This window comes from Equus asinus, chromosome 26 (genome assembly GCF_041296235.1).
Source record: "Equus asinus isolate D_3611 breed Donkey chromosome 26, EquAss-T2T_v2, whole genome shotgun sequence".
Lineage (NCBI taxonomy): Eukaryota > Metazoa > Chordata > Mammalia > Perissodactyla > Equidae > Equus > Equus asinus.
In genome coordinates this window covers 31,679,829-31,697,855 of record NC_091815.1, presented here as the reverse complement: position 1 = coordinate 31,697,855, position 18,027 = coordinate 31,679,829, and the positions used below count along the sequence as shown (strand labels likewise).

Sequence of the window (18,027 nt, the reverse complement as noted above, 5' to 3'; positions counted from 1 at the left end):
CAAGAACGTGTGTCTAAAGACAGTCAATAAAACATTCTTTGTGATAGTGACCAAAAACAAACAAAAATCAAATGTTTCTCAGTGGAGGAATGGTTTGACGATGACGCGGGATGACAATACTAATAAACAACAGCACGACAAACAAGCAGCAGGATGGGCCGCAGGCTCCAGGCTGTGGAAATGGAGAAGGCGCGTGCAAAAGCCCTGCGGCAGGAGGAAGAAGAGCCGGAACCTGCTAAGCTAAATCAAATTATCTTGAGAAATGCATGACACATTCATATACGAAACATAAACAATTAAATATGAATGAGAAAATGGTTCTCCTTTCCCTTTCCTGAACAATTCAGTCTAAAAGCCATTTGTTGGGGGGCTGGCCCCGTGGCCGAGTGGTTAAGTTCATGCGCTCCGCTGCAGGCGGCCCAGTGTTTCGTTGGTTCGAATCCTGCGTGCGGACATGGCACTGCTCATCAGACCACGCTGAGGCAGCGTCCCACATGCCACAACTAGAAGGACCCACAACGAAGAATATACAACTATGTACCGGGGGGCTTTGGGGAGAAAAAGGAAAAAATAAAATCTTTAAAAAAAAAAAAAAAAAAGGCATTTGTTGGGACTTGGGAAAGTGTGTGTGCGTGGAGAGCTGGGTGGCCGGGCTGGAGGGGGCAGAGCAGAGTGGGGTAAGGAGGGCATCCCCAAGGGGCAGCAAGTGGGGACTGATTACATCCCAGGGCTTGATGCAACAAGTAAATATACTGAGAATGTGGGTGGTGAGGTTTCGCACTGTCGGAGAAGAAGAGAATCAGAGATACGGAAAGGGGCCAACCAGCGCATGAGTGGGTAAAGCGCGGTGCACATTCACGCGCACGCAATGGAGTACTACTAAACCATAAAAAAGGTGAGACCTTGCCATGTGCGACGACATGGATGGACCTTGAGGGGATTATGCTGAGAGAAATAAGGCAGAGAAAGAAGACAGCCAAATAGCCAAATACCATATGATTTCACTTATCTGTGGAAGATAAAAACAACAACAAATACACACATACGGAGACTAGACCGGTGGTTACCAGGGGGAAGTGGGGAGGAGGAGGGCGAAAGGGGTGACAGGGCACATCTGTACAGTGATGCATGGTAACGAGCCTCTGGGTGGTAACACGATGAAGTCTATGTTATAAACCAATGTTACCACAATAAAGAAAAAAAAAGAAATATGGAAAGAGAGAAAACTAGAATGAAACCTGTGGCGAGTTACTGGTGTGAACTCATTTTCAATATATACAGACAAAGAAAGAAACGTAGATCAAGTGTGTGTTTGTACACACAAAAATATTAACTAGCTATGTCCACTGACAGGGTCTAAAATATTTTAAAAGGCAGAAGCACACCAAACATCCAGATCACGGTTTCTAATAACCATTCCCTATGCAGAGAAACCTTTCTCCTTGGAGAAATGACTGATTTCAAAGCTGGGGCAGGGAGAGTACACGAGCAGCCTGGAACATCTTACTGTGCCTGAAACAAGGAAGTGCTCAAAGAATGATGGGGACATGTCATGAGGACACAGGAGTCAACTTAAAGGACCTCCCCCTGGTCAAATGTGGAACAATTTAAGGGTAAAAATAAATAATCATCGATTACAGTACTTTAAATAAACCAGAATCCATTAGTCCATAGACCTAAAATTAACTAATTAATAAGATTTGATGAGGAATGGGATGTTTACATATTTTCAAAGTACCTCTCCACAAAATACATATTAGTCACAGAGGGAAAAGAGGAATTGCTCTTAAAGGCGAAGTCTAGCAGACATAATCTCACCCAAATGATCAAAGTCAACATTACCAGTAAAGGGGAGACGGAAACCATGTATCAGATCACAGGATGAGATGAGAAGCACCCATGCCATAATATTTTTGCCGAAGATGTGTAGCTGGAATCTAATCACAAGGGAACATCAGACGGACCCAAATTAAGGGATGTTTTACAAAATAGTTGCTTTGTTATCTTCAAAAGTGTCACGAAAATCTAGACGCAGGCATGATGCTGAACCGGATCCTTTTGCCATTTACAGACATGACTGGAACAAGTGGTCAAACCTGAATGGGGTCTGAGGCTTCGACGGCAGTGATGCATCCATGTGAATTTCCTGACTGACGGTTGGTTTGTGATTAGAGAGAATGTCTTGTTGGAGAAAATGCAGCCTGACATATTTGGGAGTGATGGATGGGGCTTCATGTTGGCACCTTATTCTCAAATGCTTCTCAGTTCTAGCTACTTTGACTAAGTTTAAGATGGTGTGTGTGAGTGTATCAGTGATTTCAAACTTATAAAGGTGTGTCTCTCTTCCTTTCTTCTCTCCAAATACACACACACAGACACACCGCCTCCCCCCCCCCCGGATACTTAAAGAAGAAAAGAGAAAGAAGACAACAATGGTATAATGGAGGAGGCTAGGTGAACCAAGACCTACCAGCTCCCAGGCACTTTACACAGCTTGCTAAGGACCACAATGGTTTGACAGGTCAAAGTTCCAATTGCTAGTGAAGATAAAACACTCATGGTTTTTAAGGTAGCGTTCTGCCTCCCCATAATCACTCCTTTGAGGTTTGCAGCCATTTGTAAAAGCTAGTATACAAGATGTTGATACTGCCCTCAAATCTTTTGGTCAAGGGGTTTGTTTGACCTCAAAAGCTAAGTCACATAGTCAGCCTGGTGACATTTAGTGCCTGGTACAGACTGCCAAACTCTTCTCAACAAGTCTTACAACACAGATCAAACCATCTACACCATGGTCTGAGAATGCCACCAGAATGAGGAAACAAAGTCTCATCAGGTTTCAAAACCTACCCAGATCCTAATTGAGAACTTCTGTAGTTTGCCTGGCTAGGAGCAGCGCCAAGAATCTACTGATTTGTTAGGCCACTATACGGCAAATGAGGAAAAAAAAAGTTGTGTTTTAGAGTCTCAGTTGCAGGCAGGCCCACCTCTAACACTTTCAGGGCCTAGGGCGAGAGTACAAATGAAAACCCATACTGCATGTCTACATACTTAGTTATAAATCCCACTAACAAGCTATTAAATAAAACGTACTGTATTCTTCTGCCTGGAGAAATACACCTTATCATAATCAGCTAGAAGACCAGATTCAAATCTGGGATTCTCACCCTCCTTGGGAGTTCTGTGCCTGAACGAGCTGCACTGGGAAGGCTGCCCCCAGCCTTTCCCCCATCTCTTCCCCCTCCGGATCTGGGCCACAGTGCCGGGGGCTTTGCACTGGAGGGTGGCCACCTGCCCCTCAGGCCTAGGCACGCAGACATGGTGGCGAGGTCTGCACTCTGCAGGCAGATTAGGGAAGCAGCCCGCAAACGCCTGGGAAGGAAGCCCAGGGTGGTCCGGGCAGGAGATTCTGAGGGTCCCCAGTATCCAGAACATGGTCTAGAACAGCGGGAACCACAGACTCCAGGTGGACACATCTTGATCCCACAGAATCCTCACCCTGAGGGAAACAGCTGGAAGGCGGCCACGGTGGGAGCTTCTGCAGCACTGGGGCCGAGGACAGAGGCCCCTTCTCCTCCCCAGTCTACGGGCAGAACTATGCCCACTTCTCCCACTTGTGACTTTCGGTAATTAATCTGTCTCTCTCGGGCCTGTCTGGGGCAGACAACTTTTAGGGATGTTTCCTGGTGTCTGGGGAGGAGGCCCCTAGTGGCCTTGTCTGTCATATGTACTAGCCCTGCAGCCACAGAGGACAGAACCAGAGGTGGGCAGGCAGCCCAAGCCAGACCAGTCAGACCCTTTCCCCTGGGAATCGAGGCTTTAAAAGTTTGGACACAGAGACACTGATGGCAGGGCTCTAAAGAGAAAGGCCAAATTCCTGCTGCCCTGGTCTTTATCCTCCTCAGATGGCAGCAGTTACACAATGCTTCCTGTGCCACTCCAACCTGCCTCCAATTAATGCCCCTTTTTTGTTCAAACTACCCAAAGTCTACTATCGTGGCTCATCACCACCACAGATAAGACTTCACCGAGTCGCTCAGCTGTAGTAGGACACATGCAGAAGGTGGACCTGCCTCACCCACCTCACTGGCATTGGACTGACGAAGAGAAAGCACACCCGACAGTGCTCTCAGGGAATGAAGGGTCGGTCAGCCGGCAGGGCCTGCCAGGAGCGGTGTCCACCATGCACTGAGCGGACCCACTAGAACCGGGTGCTCTCACGGCCCGTGCACTCTCCCACTTCTCCACGCCCTCGGCTCACGGACCCCTCCGCCTAGAAGGCCCAACCACTCCCCTCCACTGGCCATTTCCTTCCCTGCCCATTCTGGGCCTGAAGAATCACACTCTGATAGGCTAGTCAAGACGACTAACAAGCCCCCTGACACTGTCAGTGGACCGCCTCCTCAAACGGGCATCAGCTTCCTGCGGCAGGGACTACAGCGAAAGGCACAGCGCTGAAAAGACCAGATTTTCAACAAATAATACCCACGAGCTGACAGGATCCAACCTGATTTTCATTTGCCAAAAAGCCCAACAATAAATATAAAAGATGAACTCTGCACAGTCTAGCAGCCACCGAATTACAGGGCCATGCCGAGCCCTTTAAAATAGTGGGAAACTGCAATCCCGTCAGTCCAGCAGGGGCCTGGTTCAACGGACGACAGCAGGGCAAAACGAGGGAGCCCTAGAGAACCACTCAGTCACGCCCCTCAAGGTCGACACAAGATCTGGGCCGTGCTTATGAAGCACACGGAGCAAAAAAAGCCAAAGACAATACACAAACACATCACATACGTCTGGTCACCATATATGTCTTCCATGCTTTCAAATATACTAATTAGTACTCCAATTTTATCACGTGTGTGCCTAGAAAAGATACTGACAGCAGCATTAGAGTCATTCCTGCCTAGCAGGGTTCACGTTTTCTCAGCTGGTTCTGTATTTTCCAGAGCTGGGACCGTGGACCTATCTTACCCTTCAAACCAGGCTCAACACCTCTAACGAGTGACACAGCTCTGGGCGTAAAGCGGCACCCACATCACAAGTGAAGCCACCCCCAGAACCACTGATTCCTGAGTCCACCTTCCACACATACTCGGGGAGGCTCGCGTTTTCAAAGCACTCTAACAAATGACAGCCACAGCCCGGGACAGTTTTCACACCCAGCACTGGGGCAAGAGCCTGAAGGCACCAAATGTCACCGGTACACACCGCTGGTTTGGGAATGCAAATTGATATAACTACTTGAGAGATTTTAGCAGGGCCCGGTCAGGTTGTCGACAGATGCTCACTGCCCAGTGTTCCTCCTAAGTACACACCCTGGGGAGGTCACACTGTACCCAAGGAGGCCATCCACACACACCCCACCGCCTGCAGCACAGTCTCTAACAGCAGAGACTTACAGACCTAAACGCCCATCGACAGAGCAACAGACAAATATTCTACAGCCAAAAAAAAAGACTGCCCAGCAGTGCTGTCCAAGAGAAGCTGCTGTGAGGATGGAAACGTTCTCCATCTATGCTCTGCAACACGAGTGCCAAGAGCCACATGTGGTTAGTAACATCTGAAACGTCACGAGACTGAAGAACTGAATTTTCTGTTTTATTTCGTTTTAATTAATCTTACTTTAAATAGCCACACGTGGCTAGTGGCGACCATAATGGACAGCGAAGCCCTAGAACCAGATACGAACACAAGGCTGCTCTTAGACAGCCGCGGCTGCACACACACAACATGAAACCCATGTTTAAGAAGTGCAAAAGCACACCAAACAGCTCTATAATGCTCGGAAATACACACACGCATAGTAAGAAGAAATGGACAGGAACGAGAACCACCACTGAGGGTGTGGTTACTGAAGCTGCGGAGGGACAGCCAGGGGGCCTCGACCACACCGGGCATCATGTTTTATGCTCCAAACTGGTTGGTGGGCACATGGTGGCTAGCTATATTTTTCTTTTTCTTCCTTTTTTGAAGATCGGCACCTAAGCTAACCTCTGTTGCCAATCTTTTTCTTTCTCCTCCCCAAAGTCCCCCCAAGTACACAGTTGTATATTCTCGTTGTGGGTCCTTCTGGTTGTGCTATGTAGGACACCACCTCAGCACGGCTTGATGAACGGTGTCATGTCCGCCCCCAGGATCCGAACCAGCAAAAGCCTGGGCCGCCGAAGCAGAGGGCGCAAACCCAACCACTTGCCACGGGACCAGCCCCGCAGCTGTAATTTTCTTCATGGATACCTGTAACATCACACAGTAAGTTTTATTCCACTGTTGAGATTTACAAACAAGTGATAAGACACCACGCCCAGCAGGGCTTTACCCGCCCCTCCCAGGGTACCTTACTAAATCCACACAAACGTACCAGCAGCCCTGGAGAGAAGACAGAGAAGGAACACACAGATAGGTACAACAGTACTAGAAATGGTGGGTTTTAAGTTGGATAGTGTTTGCTTTACGGTTATGTTCTGTAACTTGCATTGATGTCACACCATTTTTGTCTATCAAATATCACAATAGAAAGAAACAGAGTGGATTGTGCTGTGATGCTGGGAGGGACCCTGTTCCCTCATCCCTAGAGCCTAGAAACATTTCCCCTGTGGGACAAGGCACCACCGGCACCCACCCCACACTCCACAACTGTCTGCCTGGAAAACCTGCTGCCAGCAGGCCCCCAAACTCCACAATCTGCACCCTGCATCTCCCCCTCTCTCCCCCCACCAAGGGAGTCTGAGAACCAGAAGGGTTTTTTGGTTTTTTTTTTTTTTTGAGGAAGATTAGCCCTGAGCTAACATCTGCTCCCAATCCTCCTCTTTTTGCTGAGGAAGACTGGCCCTGAGCTAACATCCGTGCCCATCTTCCTCTACTTTATATGTGGGATGCCTACCACAGCATGGCGTGCCAAGCGGTGCCATGTCCCCACCCGGGATCCGAACCGGTGAACCCTGGGCCGCCGAGAAGCGGAACATGCACACTTAACCACTACGCCACCAGGCCAGCCCCCCAGCAGGGTTTTGAACCTCTCTGGCTTGAAAGTCGTGGTCTAGGCAAGCCAACGACTGACTTCTAAATATTCCAGGCCAAGTCCTTGTCCTCTTTGGAATTCTGTTCTCTCAGCTCAGCCTAAATAACCTAAACTATGAGACCTAATGTACTACAAGGTTAATCCGTTTAGTTGGTCACAAAGGAAGTTAACTTGAGAATTCTTTCTTAAACCGACAGTAATCTCCTCCGGAGTTGTCACACTATGGTGCAGGCACAGCCACAACTACACTGCCCGGATGTTTCCTGATGGGACTGGGAACAAAAGCGACCTGCCCTTAGGGAACTGAACTCCCACAGGAGAGGCTCGACAAGCAGTCTGAAGTGCACTGAGCACTACAAGCCAGGCCGACCCACACGCGAGGGGGGGACTGCGCCGGTCAGTCATCAGGAATGTCTCATTAAGGATGGTGTGAGAGGAGGATGAGACAGTTGTCAACAAACTGCTCAGAAAGGGGGAATCAAAACAATGAATCACTACTCAACTGTGGAATTTCACAACTAATTCATGAAAAGCGTATTAAGAGTGCCCAAATTAGTCACCTACTATTTCAGAAGCGGAGGTAAAATTAAGCCTGTATTTCTCCGCATGCCATGAACAAATCCTACTTGATGTTTAATTTTTAAGACCTATTCCAGAGAGTAACCACCATCAGGCATCATGTCTGGCAGCCCCTAACAATAAAGAACGTGAGCGGCAACATGGGAGTGTGACAGTGGCCTTTTGTCCTAAAAGTTTTTCTGGAATGATCCCAATTTTCACATATTTTATCCTGCCATCCTCATAAAACTTCAAACTAGCCTAGAAACTTCAAGGGGATTCAGCTGGTAAGTCCAGGGCGAGCCCGCGCCCTTAGCCCCTCTCTGTGCTCCCCCATCCATTCCTGCTCACATAGCCGTGGGATCTCGGGCAGGTCATTTAACTTCTCTTAGCTGCGGCGTCAGGTGCAAACGAGACGACAGGACTGGGTGTGCTTCCCTGCACCCAATACAGTGCCTTGCACACAGTAGGCACTTTAAATTCCTACAGAAAGAGGTGGCTGTTTTGGAGTGAGGGATGCCAGAGTCCCTCTGTCCCACATCATGCTGTCGGTGGGTCCTACTCCCCGTGACTGAGCGCTGGTCCAGGCTGCGGGGCTTGGCAAACTGTTCTTCACATGCCAACTCTAACCCTTCTACTATGAACCTTCTGGACACTGCCCCACCACAAAACCATAGCTCTCTCCTTTATCTACTGGGCATTCGGTTTGTGCCCAAGACCCGATCCGATCAAATGTCTCATGACTTCTACTGGACGCCAAATGAAGCAAACAAACGAGTGAGCACTATCCGTGGCCTAGGCATTTTCCCACTGCCTTATTTACCGCACACGTGCTAGAAAGGCTCAGCGTCTTCCTAGACGGTGTGAAAACCACAAGCTCTGTTTTCCTCTTTGTTTGTAAAGTTTCTAATTTAGGAGCACAATGTGTACCTTGAAGCAAAAGCGGCTTTACAACATTTGGTTGAACCTAAGGAAAGGGGGGAGGGGAAGGGAACCCTGACCAGAAACCTTTCACAGGAAACAGGAAGTGGCTGCTTCCCCACCCCCATCCTGCGCTCTGAGCATAACCCAACCAGTTATTCTGGACAATTTAGGCGAAAGGGCAGAATCTGAACCAAGAAACTGAGCTGGAAGAAAACCCCGCAATCAGGGAGGAGTCTGCCAAAATGGAGGCCACCTGCTACTGCAAGGTGGCAAAGCCATGGCCCGATCCCAAGTCAGCCTAGCCCTTGCCCAGCGCTCTTGGCGAAGCCACACAAAGACAAGGTTTGGAATCCCAGGGACTGTCATCAGGAATGCACTAAATGCCTCGCAACCTCAAGGGCTCGGGGTTGGAATCCGAGCCTGAATTGTCCCAGCGAAACAGCTGACTAACAATGTCAGCTGGGGAATATTTTGATACCTTCGAACTGGGCCCCACGTAGGAAGAGGCCGCACAGCGCGCTCTGTGAGTGCAGAGCCCCAGGAATGGTACGCGAGGCCGCCGAGAGCCTGCCCGGGCTGCCCACATTCTCCTCATAGCTAGCTAAAGTGGCTCCCGAAGAGGCTTCCAGATCCGCCCCAGCGGGTACCACGGAATTGACTCCCGGGGGCCTTCCAGCTGGGAAGGGCCCACAAAGCTAGGGCTCTCCCCATTTGAATGTGAAAGACCCGCCTCCATCCAGAAGCCCTTAAGCCATAAACCCTTCACACCAAGGCCAAGTGTCACACTTGTAAGAGGGTGTGATTTATAAATTGACAGCACCCACAAAGCTGCTTTTGTACTCCTCCGTTAGTTAACAATTTATCTCCCCCTCCAAACTCATGGGACTATTCAGATAAAGCCTGACTGGGCCTCAGAAAGAAAGAAAGAACCGAAGAAAGAAAGAAAGGGCCCAAGTTTTGGCCAAAACACCAATGCTCACTCTGGATAATTATAGTCCTGTGAATAGACACTAAAATTAGGGCTTAATAATTCCTCTGTATCACACTCACAGCATCAAACTATTCCAATACAAACATAAAGAGCAAGAAAAAGAAAATCCCCAAGGCAGCCTCGCTGGAAACTGGGAGAGTTCCACTTCGGCGGTTTTCTGCAGCCTCTTTTGTGGTTTCTGCACTCTCAGAATCCCCCCTCAGAGCAATCTAACTCGGCGCTCTGACCAGCTGTTTTTCTTTCTCGACATTTAAATCTACAAAGCGAAGAGTAAATACGGGCTTGGTCATGTCTTTCCTCTCAGTTCAACAAAACCAACTCTGGCCACTTCATCTTGTTTTCGCCATCGCCTGATTCCCTTCTCAGATTCCAACCAGCCACGGAAGCACGGTTGCTCATTCCCACCCCACTCCTCTTCCTACAAAATGAACTGAAATGACTGCACCGAGTCCAGGAGAGTCTAAGCCCCTAACATAAACTATGGTGAAAAAAAAATATATATATATACACCTGGTAACACTCGTCAACACTGAGGCCTTTCTTTCTTAAAAGGTTATTTGGTGGAAAAAGAACCCCAAAAACTTTACTTTAAAGGAGCAAAACAAAAGCAAGTCAAGTTTAAACTGTCTCTCGTCCCACTTAGGACCGTACTCAATTAAACTGTCTATCAATCTGAAAAAGAGTTGTTTTGTACAGAGTCAAGGCCTTGGCCCAAAAGCCGTCTCCCACCGGAGGTCCACATCAGAGGCCCGCAGAGCCAAGAAGCCCTGCAGGCACGTCCTCTTCAGCCACCAGAGGGCTGACGGGAACAAGCGCTCAGAGCAAGCTGAGTAGGTTGCCAAAATGAAAAAGTTTGGGGGACCCAGCCCGGTGGCATAGTGGTAAAGTTCACACACTTCGCTTCAGTGGCCTGGGGTTTGCGGGTTCAGATCCTGGACATGGACGTCTTCCTCACTTAAAACAAATGAATTAAAAAAAAATAAGGGGCCTGCCCAATGGCGCAGCAGTTAAGTTCGCACGTTCTGCTTCGGCAGCCTGGGGTTTGCCAGTTTGGATCCTGGGTGCAGACCTACACAGCACTTGTCAAGCCATGCTGTGGCAGGTGTCCCACGTAGAAAGTAGAGGAAGGTGGGCACGGATGTTAGCTCAGGGCCAGTCTTCCTCAACAAAAAAGAGGAGGATTGGCAGCAAATGTTAGCTCAGGGCTAATCTTCCTCAAAAAAAAAAAAAAGGGATAAGAAAGAAAAAGTTTGGGATACAGCATGTTAAAAATATCTACATTTCTGACTCTCTTGACACATCTGGCATCACTGGGTCCACACTCCCTTGTGACAACAGCTGGCTGGCACTAAGCAGCAGCCGCCCCCCTTTAAATGGGACAAGCACTGGCCCCGTCTGTCCAGAGCCCTCCCTTTAAGACTATATGCTTGCTTCCCTTGCTTGCACCCGTAACTGCCTGTCCCCTACAAGGTCCCGGGGTTCCTGACGCTCGATGCCCCCACACACAGGACACATACCTTTTTGACCATAGTTGTCTCCGACGAGTCCAGTTTTGCTCTCTTGGTATCAGGTCCATCTTCTACTCCTTGGCTAACCTTGGCAACCTTCGTTTTCTCCCTAGAGGGTGACAAGGGGACGGAATCGAGTTCTACCCTCTGAATCAGGCCATTAGAACAAAAAGTGCATCCCCAGCCACAGAATAGGATGGTGGTTACGAGCAAAAGCTTTGGAGTCAGAGAGATCTGGGTTGAAATCCCAGCTCGGCCGTGGACTATCTGGTAAATCAGCTATCCACTGTGCGGGAGTAAGAGTCTCTGACGGGATTTTCATAAGGAGAGAAGGAACAAATTGCTGAGCACACTGCCCAGAACACAGGGAGCTCTCACCAAACCCCGTACATTTCACTCGAACCACGAAACAGAGCCAACTTACTTCCTCCCCCTGCCACAGGGAGCTCACCGTGCAACAACCCGGCCTGCTTTTCTCTACCATGACTTCTTTATCCATTTCTAATGTGCCCAAAGAACTAGATTTTCTTAAAGCCAGAAAGCACTGAAATTATGAGCGATCTTAACCATGTTTGTCCTTTCCCCATCTTGATTTTACAGTCAAGAAACCTGCAGACTGGAGAAATTTCAGTGACTTGCCTGAGAAGCTGAAGAGAAGAAAGCAGTTCTTGTCTCTTGGTAGGAAGCTTGCCCTACTACACAGGGTCTCTACCTCTCATTAACAACGGGGGTGTTCAGAAATCACAGCCAAACGCCAACTCAGATAATTTACAATATTGGTATCATCTGCCATCTCTCATCTAGAAGCTCTAAGTTCAAAACACCGCAGGTCCCATCGTGTGCGAACTGACACGGTCTGCAACCTCAGCGTTCAAGAGGCGAGGGTAAGGTCTGTCTGTTCTAGCAGAGCGGTCTCTGGACCTTGGAGCTTCTCCGAGGTAGACGTGGGCTGAGCATGCCTCCGGAGTTGCCCGGCTAACGATTTGTACTCATTTTACTCTCTCTCAGCCTGGAGACACGCAAGCCCAAGCTCAGGAACAAGTTCACAGTCCAACCAAGCCCTCCCTAACTCGAGAGTGTGGCTTCGCCCCTGATCAGATACCCACGTGCTGGACTTCGATGGCCTTAAGAACTCTGCTTTCTTTTTTTAAATATTATTTTATCGGGGTCATATTGGCTTATATCATTGTGTACATTTCAGGTGTAGCTTCGTATATTGCAGTTGCTGTGTAGACTGCATTGTGCTCACCACCAGCAGTCCAGTTTCACCCGTCACCACACACAGATGCCCCTTTACCCGTCTTGCACCCCAGACCCGCTTCCCCTCCGGTAACCAATGATCTGTTCTCCTCATCCATGTGTGTGTTTGCTGATTCTTCATATGAGAACTCTGCTTTCTTTATGCTTTTGACTAGACTATCACTTTGGAAGGCCAGGGCCACATCTCCTGCAATTCTAAACACACTCCATACTCAGTAAGCTGTTAAGGAATTGGTTTCCGAGTGTTCCAAGCCTTACAATAAACACTTTCCATAAGTGCTTCACTTCCTCCCAGTGCCCATGCCTACATTTTGTAAATGTCATGCTCTCCCCTTCTCTCCCCAACTCACTCTACGAATTCATGCTCTCCGAGATTGGCAAACGTGTATCCGTGGTAGCCGAAAACATCTCCTGTAAAGAACTTGATGCTATTTTTGTGACAGATCTGGTCAACTTTCACTATGACATCCCTGGAGCAGCAAGTCAGACACACCTGCAGAAAGAAAGAAGTCGGCTGGGTGTGAGTTCTGTGAACTGTGACTCGCGGCCCTGCTGTGTCAGTAAGTCTTAACGGACAGACTCCCTGGGCCTGCCTAAAGCCGCTTTCAAACCGGCACAACAGGTTCTTTGGATCTCTGGTTAGAAGACAGAAGAAAAGTTGCAGGTTTCAGTGTGTAGAAAACGTAAATTATGACACTGTCACTTTCTGCAACCAAAACGAAACGTATTTAGTTAGAAAGTAAAAGCCATTCAAATTAGGGGAATTTGTTTCCCCTGATCCATAAACATATATAAACCACATTTCACAGTTTTCATGAAAAGGAAAACACAATAATAACTTAGCGTTATTTCTAAATTATTAAATCTATTACAATCTGAATAAGCTACAGCAAAAAGCAAAACCAGTTTTTTAAATTGACCCAAAGGTCACGTTTAAATACGAGGGCATTTTTCCCCCTTCTTTTGACTGATATGTAAAGATAAAGAAGATAAACAAGTCCTGTCGAGATTATTTTTCCACAGTTTTCGATGTGAAACTTTATCTGAATTTAAGGACAAAAGACAAGGTTACGGACCAGTGACCTTCCATTCAGACCCAGACAATGCCCCAGTGATGCACGCCGGGGAACTATCAACGCTGCTCCCAGGCCTCTGGGTCGTGTTCCAATAAGCTGAGGTATTGGAAATGGCTGTTTTACTGCATAAGACACCATCTTTTTGGGAGAAGCTTTGTGATCAGGGCCAAGGAGACAAATTCTAAATTGCACGCATTTTCTTCTGGACATAGAAAGTTGGAGAAGATATTAAAGGATGTTTTCATTTGATAGAATCTCTCTACTGTTGTCTGGCAGCCAGAATACTGAAATAACACTCAGAGGAATGTGCGTCTCTGGGGTCATTCAAAGGATGCAGTCACCTAGGAAAAATCAAATCTCAAAGGTAGGACAGCCACCACAGCAGAACATGCAATCAACTGACCTAACAGATCCCTGTGGGGTCAAAAGTGACAGTAAAACCTGCGCGGACCAGGCCAGCACAGCCCACGAGGCAGTTATGCTTGCCCTGTGCACCAGCGTCGTGTAAGCAACTGGCCCCACGCTCCAGTTCTAACAAAGCCTCTAATTGCTACAAGTTCAAGAGACACCTAAATAAACCAAACGTGGGTACTGTGGATAAAGAAATGAAGTGAAGACTTACGTCCAAACAGAAAATATTCTAATACCTGGAGTTACAAAATAGAATGAGTTCTTTTCAAAAAAGAGACGAAATGCACAGATGAGCCATCATCCCAAGCCCATATCTGAACAGATGCACATGTGAAACGTAACAGTGTCAAAAACAAACTACCCGCCCCAAATTCTAACCTCTCACGGAATGGGCCTCTCCTTTAAAAAAACAAGCAGATCATCTGTGACTATTTCATGGTTATCCAACATTTGGCAAGCTTCTCCAGGGTACAGGGAACCGTGTCTGAAAGGTCACGGACACCGAAACAGAATTTAACTTATCCTTTCACCTTTGCATAGACGTGGCAGTGAAACCAAATGAGGCTGGCTCTGCCTCATTTGGCTTATGACTATAGTGATTTTGTCTCGTTATCCATGGCAACACGGTCAAAGTGGCTGTGTGAAAGAGACAGGCACAGACAGACCAAGATCAGGTGTGCTCTTTTTTTAAGACAAAACACAAGCTGTAGTTTGCTATTTCTAACAGAAAAATGATTCTGCTACAGAAATTAATCAGCAACTTGTTAAGTTTTCAGGAGAAAACTTTTGCAATAAAATGTATCACCCTATGTGCAAAGATTCTGGAAGGAAGACAAAACATCAATGATGAAACCTGGTCTAAGGAAACATATGCGCAAAGAAGAAACCAACAGACAGCAACTCCCAGACAGCCACAGCCGATCCAACGACGTCTTCTACCCACCACCACACTCTCTCCCCCAGCACGGCAGTGCGCGCACACGGCACGGACGCCACGGCTACGGAAGGCTTCAGCCTGCGAGGCTACACACTAAACCTAAGGAACACAACGGCGTCTAAACAGACTGGGAAAAAGCTCAGAATCTGAGAGTCTAACGCTCCAGTGTACCTTGTATACAGCCAGTGTTTTAATTTGCTTAATTCCCACGGCAGATTTTTACACACTCTATGAAACTTACAGCATCAAATTGAGTGAAAAACGCCTCGGGTTTGTTTTCTATATTCTCAGTGTCCACCTTCACATCCACCATGGGGTTGAGATTCTGGGCTCGCTCCAAAGAGGCTTCGGCCCTGTTTCGGCCCACAGACCCAGTACGGATCAGGAACTGTGCTCCGGGGTCTTCTGGAGAAACCTGGGAATAATGTTTTGTTTTTAATACTTGAATTTGGGGAGAAAACAAATCTCAAAGGCAATGCATCTTTCAATTTAAAGGATAATTAAAATACCTACCATCTAATTGTATTACTGTGCTTGCACGTATCTGACTAATGCAGACTCCCTACATTCCCCTAAGGCTTTCAAATAGAGAAATTAACTTTTTTTTTTACTGGGCATTGATGGGTAAAGAGCACCCCCTTGTGTTGATAGAGGAAATTCACTCTGACCAGAAAAGTCCATGCTCTCTTCTTCTACAGCACTTCAATTTGTAACTGCTAACAAAACGACCTAATTACCAGAGGTAAGAATTTTCCAAACACCTACCATGTGTCCGACTCCAAGCATTCAGAGAGAAACATAGTAGCTTAAAGGATGAAGTCCCCGCCTCCAAGTGGCTAAAAGTCAGACATAATTAAGAATGCTTGAAATGAACTCTTAAATTTAATTAAAACTCAGAAAGGAGGAGAGATGAGTGGGGGCTGGCACAGAGATGATGGCACCGGTAAGGCTGGATGTCAGCAGAGGAGAGCCTCAAAGACTGATAATATAACCACTCGACAGCCCCCAGTAGGATTACAGATTCCATAAGGTTCTCAAAGCATTTCTTCACAACCAAACATCTAACTCCACTGTTAACCTCTACGAAAGACCTCGCCACTTGCACCAAGACTGGGAGCAAGAGAAGTCCTCGCCCCTCCTCTCCTCCCGCCAACTCTCCAGCACACACTCTCCCTCACTGCCTTCCCCCCGGAAACTGAGCCGGTCCTCCTCCCACCCAAGGCCGATGCTCTCAGGGTATCCTTGAGGCATCCTGTCCTGCTTCTTCAGGGAGTCCGGTACACACCGAGATGCTGTATACCAGAGTGTGGAAGAGCAAGGCTCTGGGATAACTCAGGCAGGATTCAAATCCTGGCTCAACCACTCACTGAGTGACGTTGAGTACGAGGGAATCACGTGAAAACCGAGGATGTTAATACAAACAATGCACTTACTAATCCCTCTGTCAATATTGGTTATTATCTGTTCTCTGCTCCCTTGGCCTCTCAGATCCTAGCTCTTTTCCTTGCTTGCTAGACATTCCAGTCTCTTTATGGGCTCTCTTAGGTGTGTCTGTCCCCAAGATTCCATTCTAGAATCACTCATCTTTTCACTCTGGCTCCATAAACCAACTCAAGGCCTCTTTTAGTTTCTACCAAAATCTACTGATATTTCTCAAATTGCTCTTCCTGATCTTTTTTTTTTTTTAAAAGATTTTATTTTTCCTTTTTCTCCCCAAATCCCCCGGGGACATGGTTGTGAATTTTTTTAGTTGTGGGTCCTTCCAGTTGTGGCACACGGGATGCCGCCCCAGCACAGTCTGATGAGCAGTGCCATGTCTGCGCCCAGGATTTGAACCAGCGAAACCCTGGGCCACCAAAGCGGAGTGCGTGAACTTAACTCAGCCACGGGGCCAGCCCCCATTGATCTGAGTCATATTAAACTAACTGCCCACCCAACATTTCCTCCTGGATATCCCATAGGCCTTTCATATTTGACCTCTCTGATGATGAGTCCACCAACCACCCATGCGGTCACCCGAACCAGAAATCTGGTCTTCACATTCTGGCTATTTCCTTGACGGCAGCCACCTGGTGAGTGGTTAAGCACAAGGGTTCTGCCAGGAGCCAGCCGGCCTGGGTCCTGGTTGTACCACTAACTGCTGGGATCTTGGGTGGACCTGTACTTCACTTCCTTTTCCTCAGTTTTCTTATCTGTAAAATAGGGATGATAATCCCTACCTCTCAACGTCGCTGTGAGGACCAGATGAGAGAATACGACTACCGCTCTTCGAACAGTGTCCAGCCCCTTCAGAAGCATCAGCTGCAAATTCCACGCCCACATACAGCCCTGTCACTTCTACGCCCTCAGTTCTCCCCGGCGTGCTTCTGGCCCTCTTTATCACCAGTGCCATCACCCAGGCCCTCTTCACCTCACGGAACCGACTAGAGCAGTCTTCTGAGGGGCCTTCTACCCTGTATCTTGTGCCACCACTTTACACAGCAGTTAGTGAGCTACAGAAAGCCCAGAGGCGACCAGGTCACCCCTCCCCCATTTGAAACTCTTCCATGAATCCTCACCACCTAACACTAAGTAAAAGCTGACGGTAGGGCTTACTAGCAGGTTCTTCATGACTGGGACCTTACCTGCAACCTGTCCCCGCCCTCCACCACTTTTGCTTTATACTCTAAAAACACGAAATTGCCTGTTATATTCTATTGCTACCACACTGTTCTGCGCCACTGCTAATGTCCCCTGCCTAAAACACAGCCCCTCAACTTGACAAATGTCTACTGATTCTTTAAGACTCGGCTCAGATCAAAATTCCAGAAAACCTTTCGTGTCCCCTATCAGAACCTGAGTCAGGTAGCCTGCTCTGGTTTGAGAAAGACTTGAGAATGGGAACCAAATTCTGTGCATCCCCACTACCCTGCAGACTTCAGGGCAGAGAAGGTGCTCTCAGATGCCTGTTGATGTAAACTATGTGAAAACCTCTAAGGTGGAGGCAGGAACACCTTCATTTATAGATAAGCATTTTAGAGATACAGGAGAGGTTAGGGGCCCTCCCCAGACTGAACAGATGGGACTGAGCCCAAGGTGCAGGATTCCAAAGCCTGTGCACCACACAGCACTGTCTCCCCGGGATGTTCCCAGTCAGGGAAAAAGCACGAGCCCACCGCAAGGGAGAACCACCCGAGTGTTCACGAACTAGTAAATGTATGAGGTGGGAGTCAGGCCGGAAGGGGGCTGGGACCTGGTTATGTGAAGTCAGTGGTTTTCAACCCTCCCTGACTGCTAGGCTCCCTGAGGAACTATCATTGTTAAGTAACTCCCCAAGCATTCTCCAGTGCAGTCGAGACCAAGAA

At 47.9% G+C, this 18,027-nt stretch overlaps 1 protein-coding gene across 1 annotated transcript in view; it reads right to left on the bottom strand.

Annotated features, from left to right (window-relative positions):
• Positions 1–18,027, bottom strand: part of SAE1 (SUMO1 activating enzyme subunit 1) — a 64,260-nt gene that overhangs the window by 32,582 nt on the left and 13,651 nt on the right. Inside the window, exons 3-5 of the mRNA XM_044759079.2 lie at positions 14,925–15,098; positions 12,610–12,752; positions 11,009–11,108 (exon numbers count right to left, since the gene is read on the bottom strand). Coding sequence (XP_044615014.1) covers positions 11,009–11,108; positions 12,610–12,752; positions 14,925–15,098 — 417 coding nt within the window. The remainder of the gene's footprint in view (positions 1–11,008; positions 11,109–12,609; positions 12,753–14,924; positions 15,099–18,027) is intronic.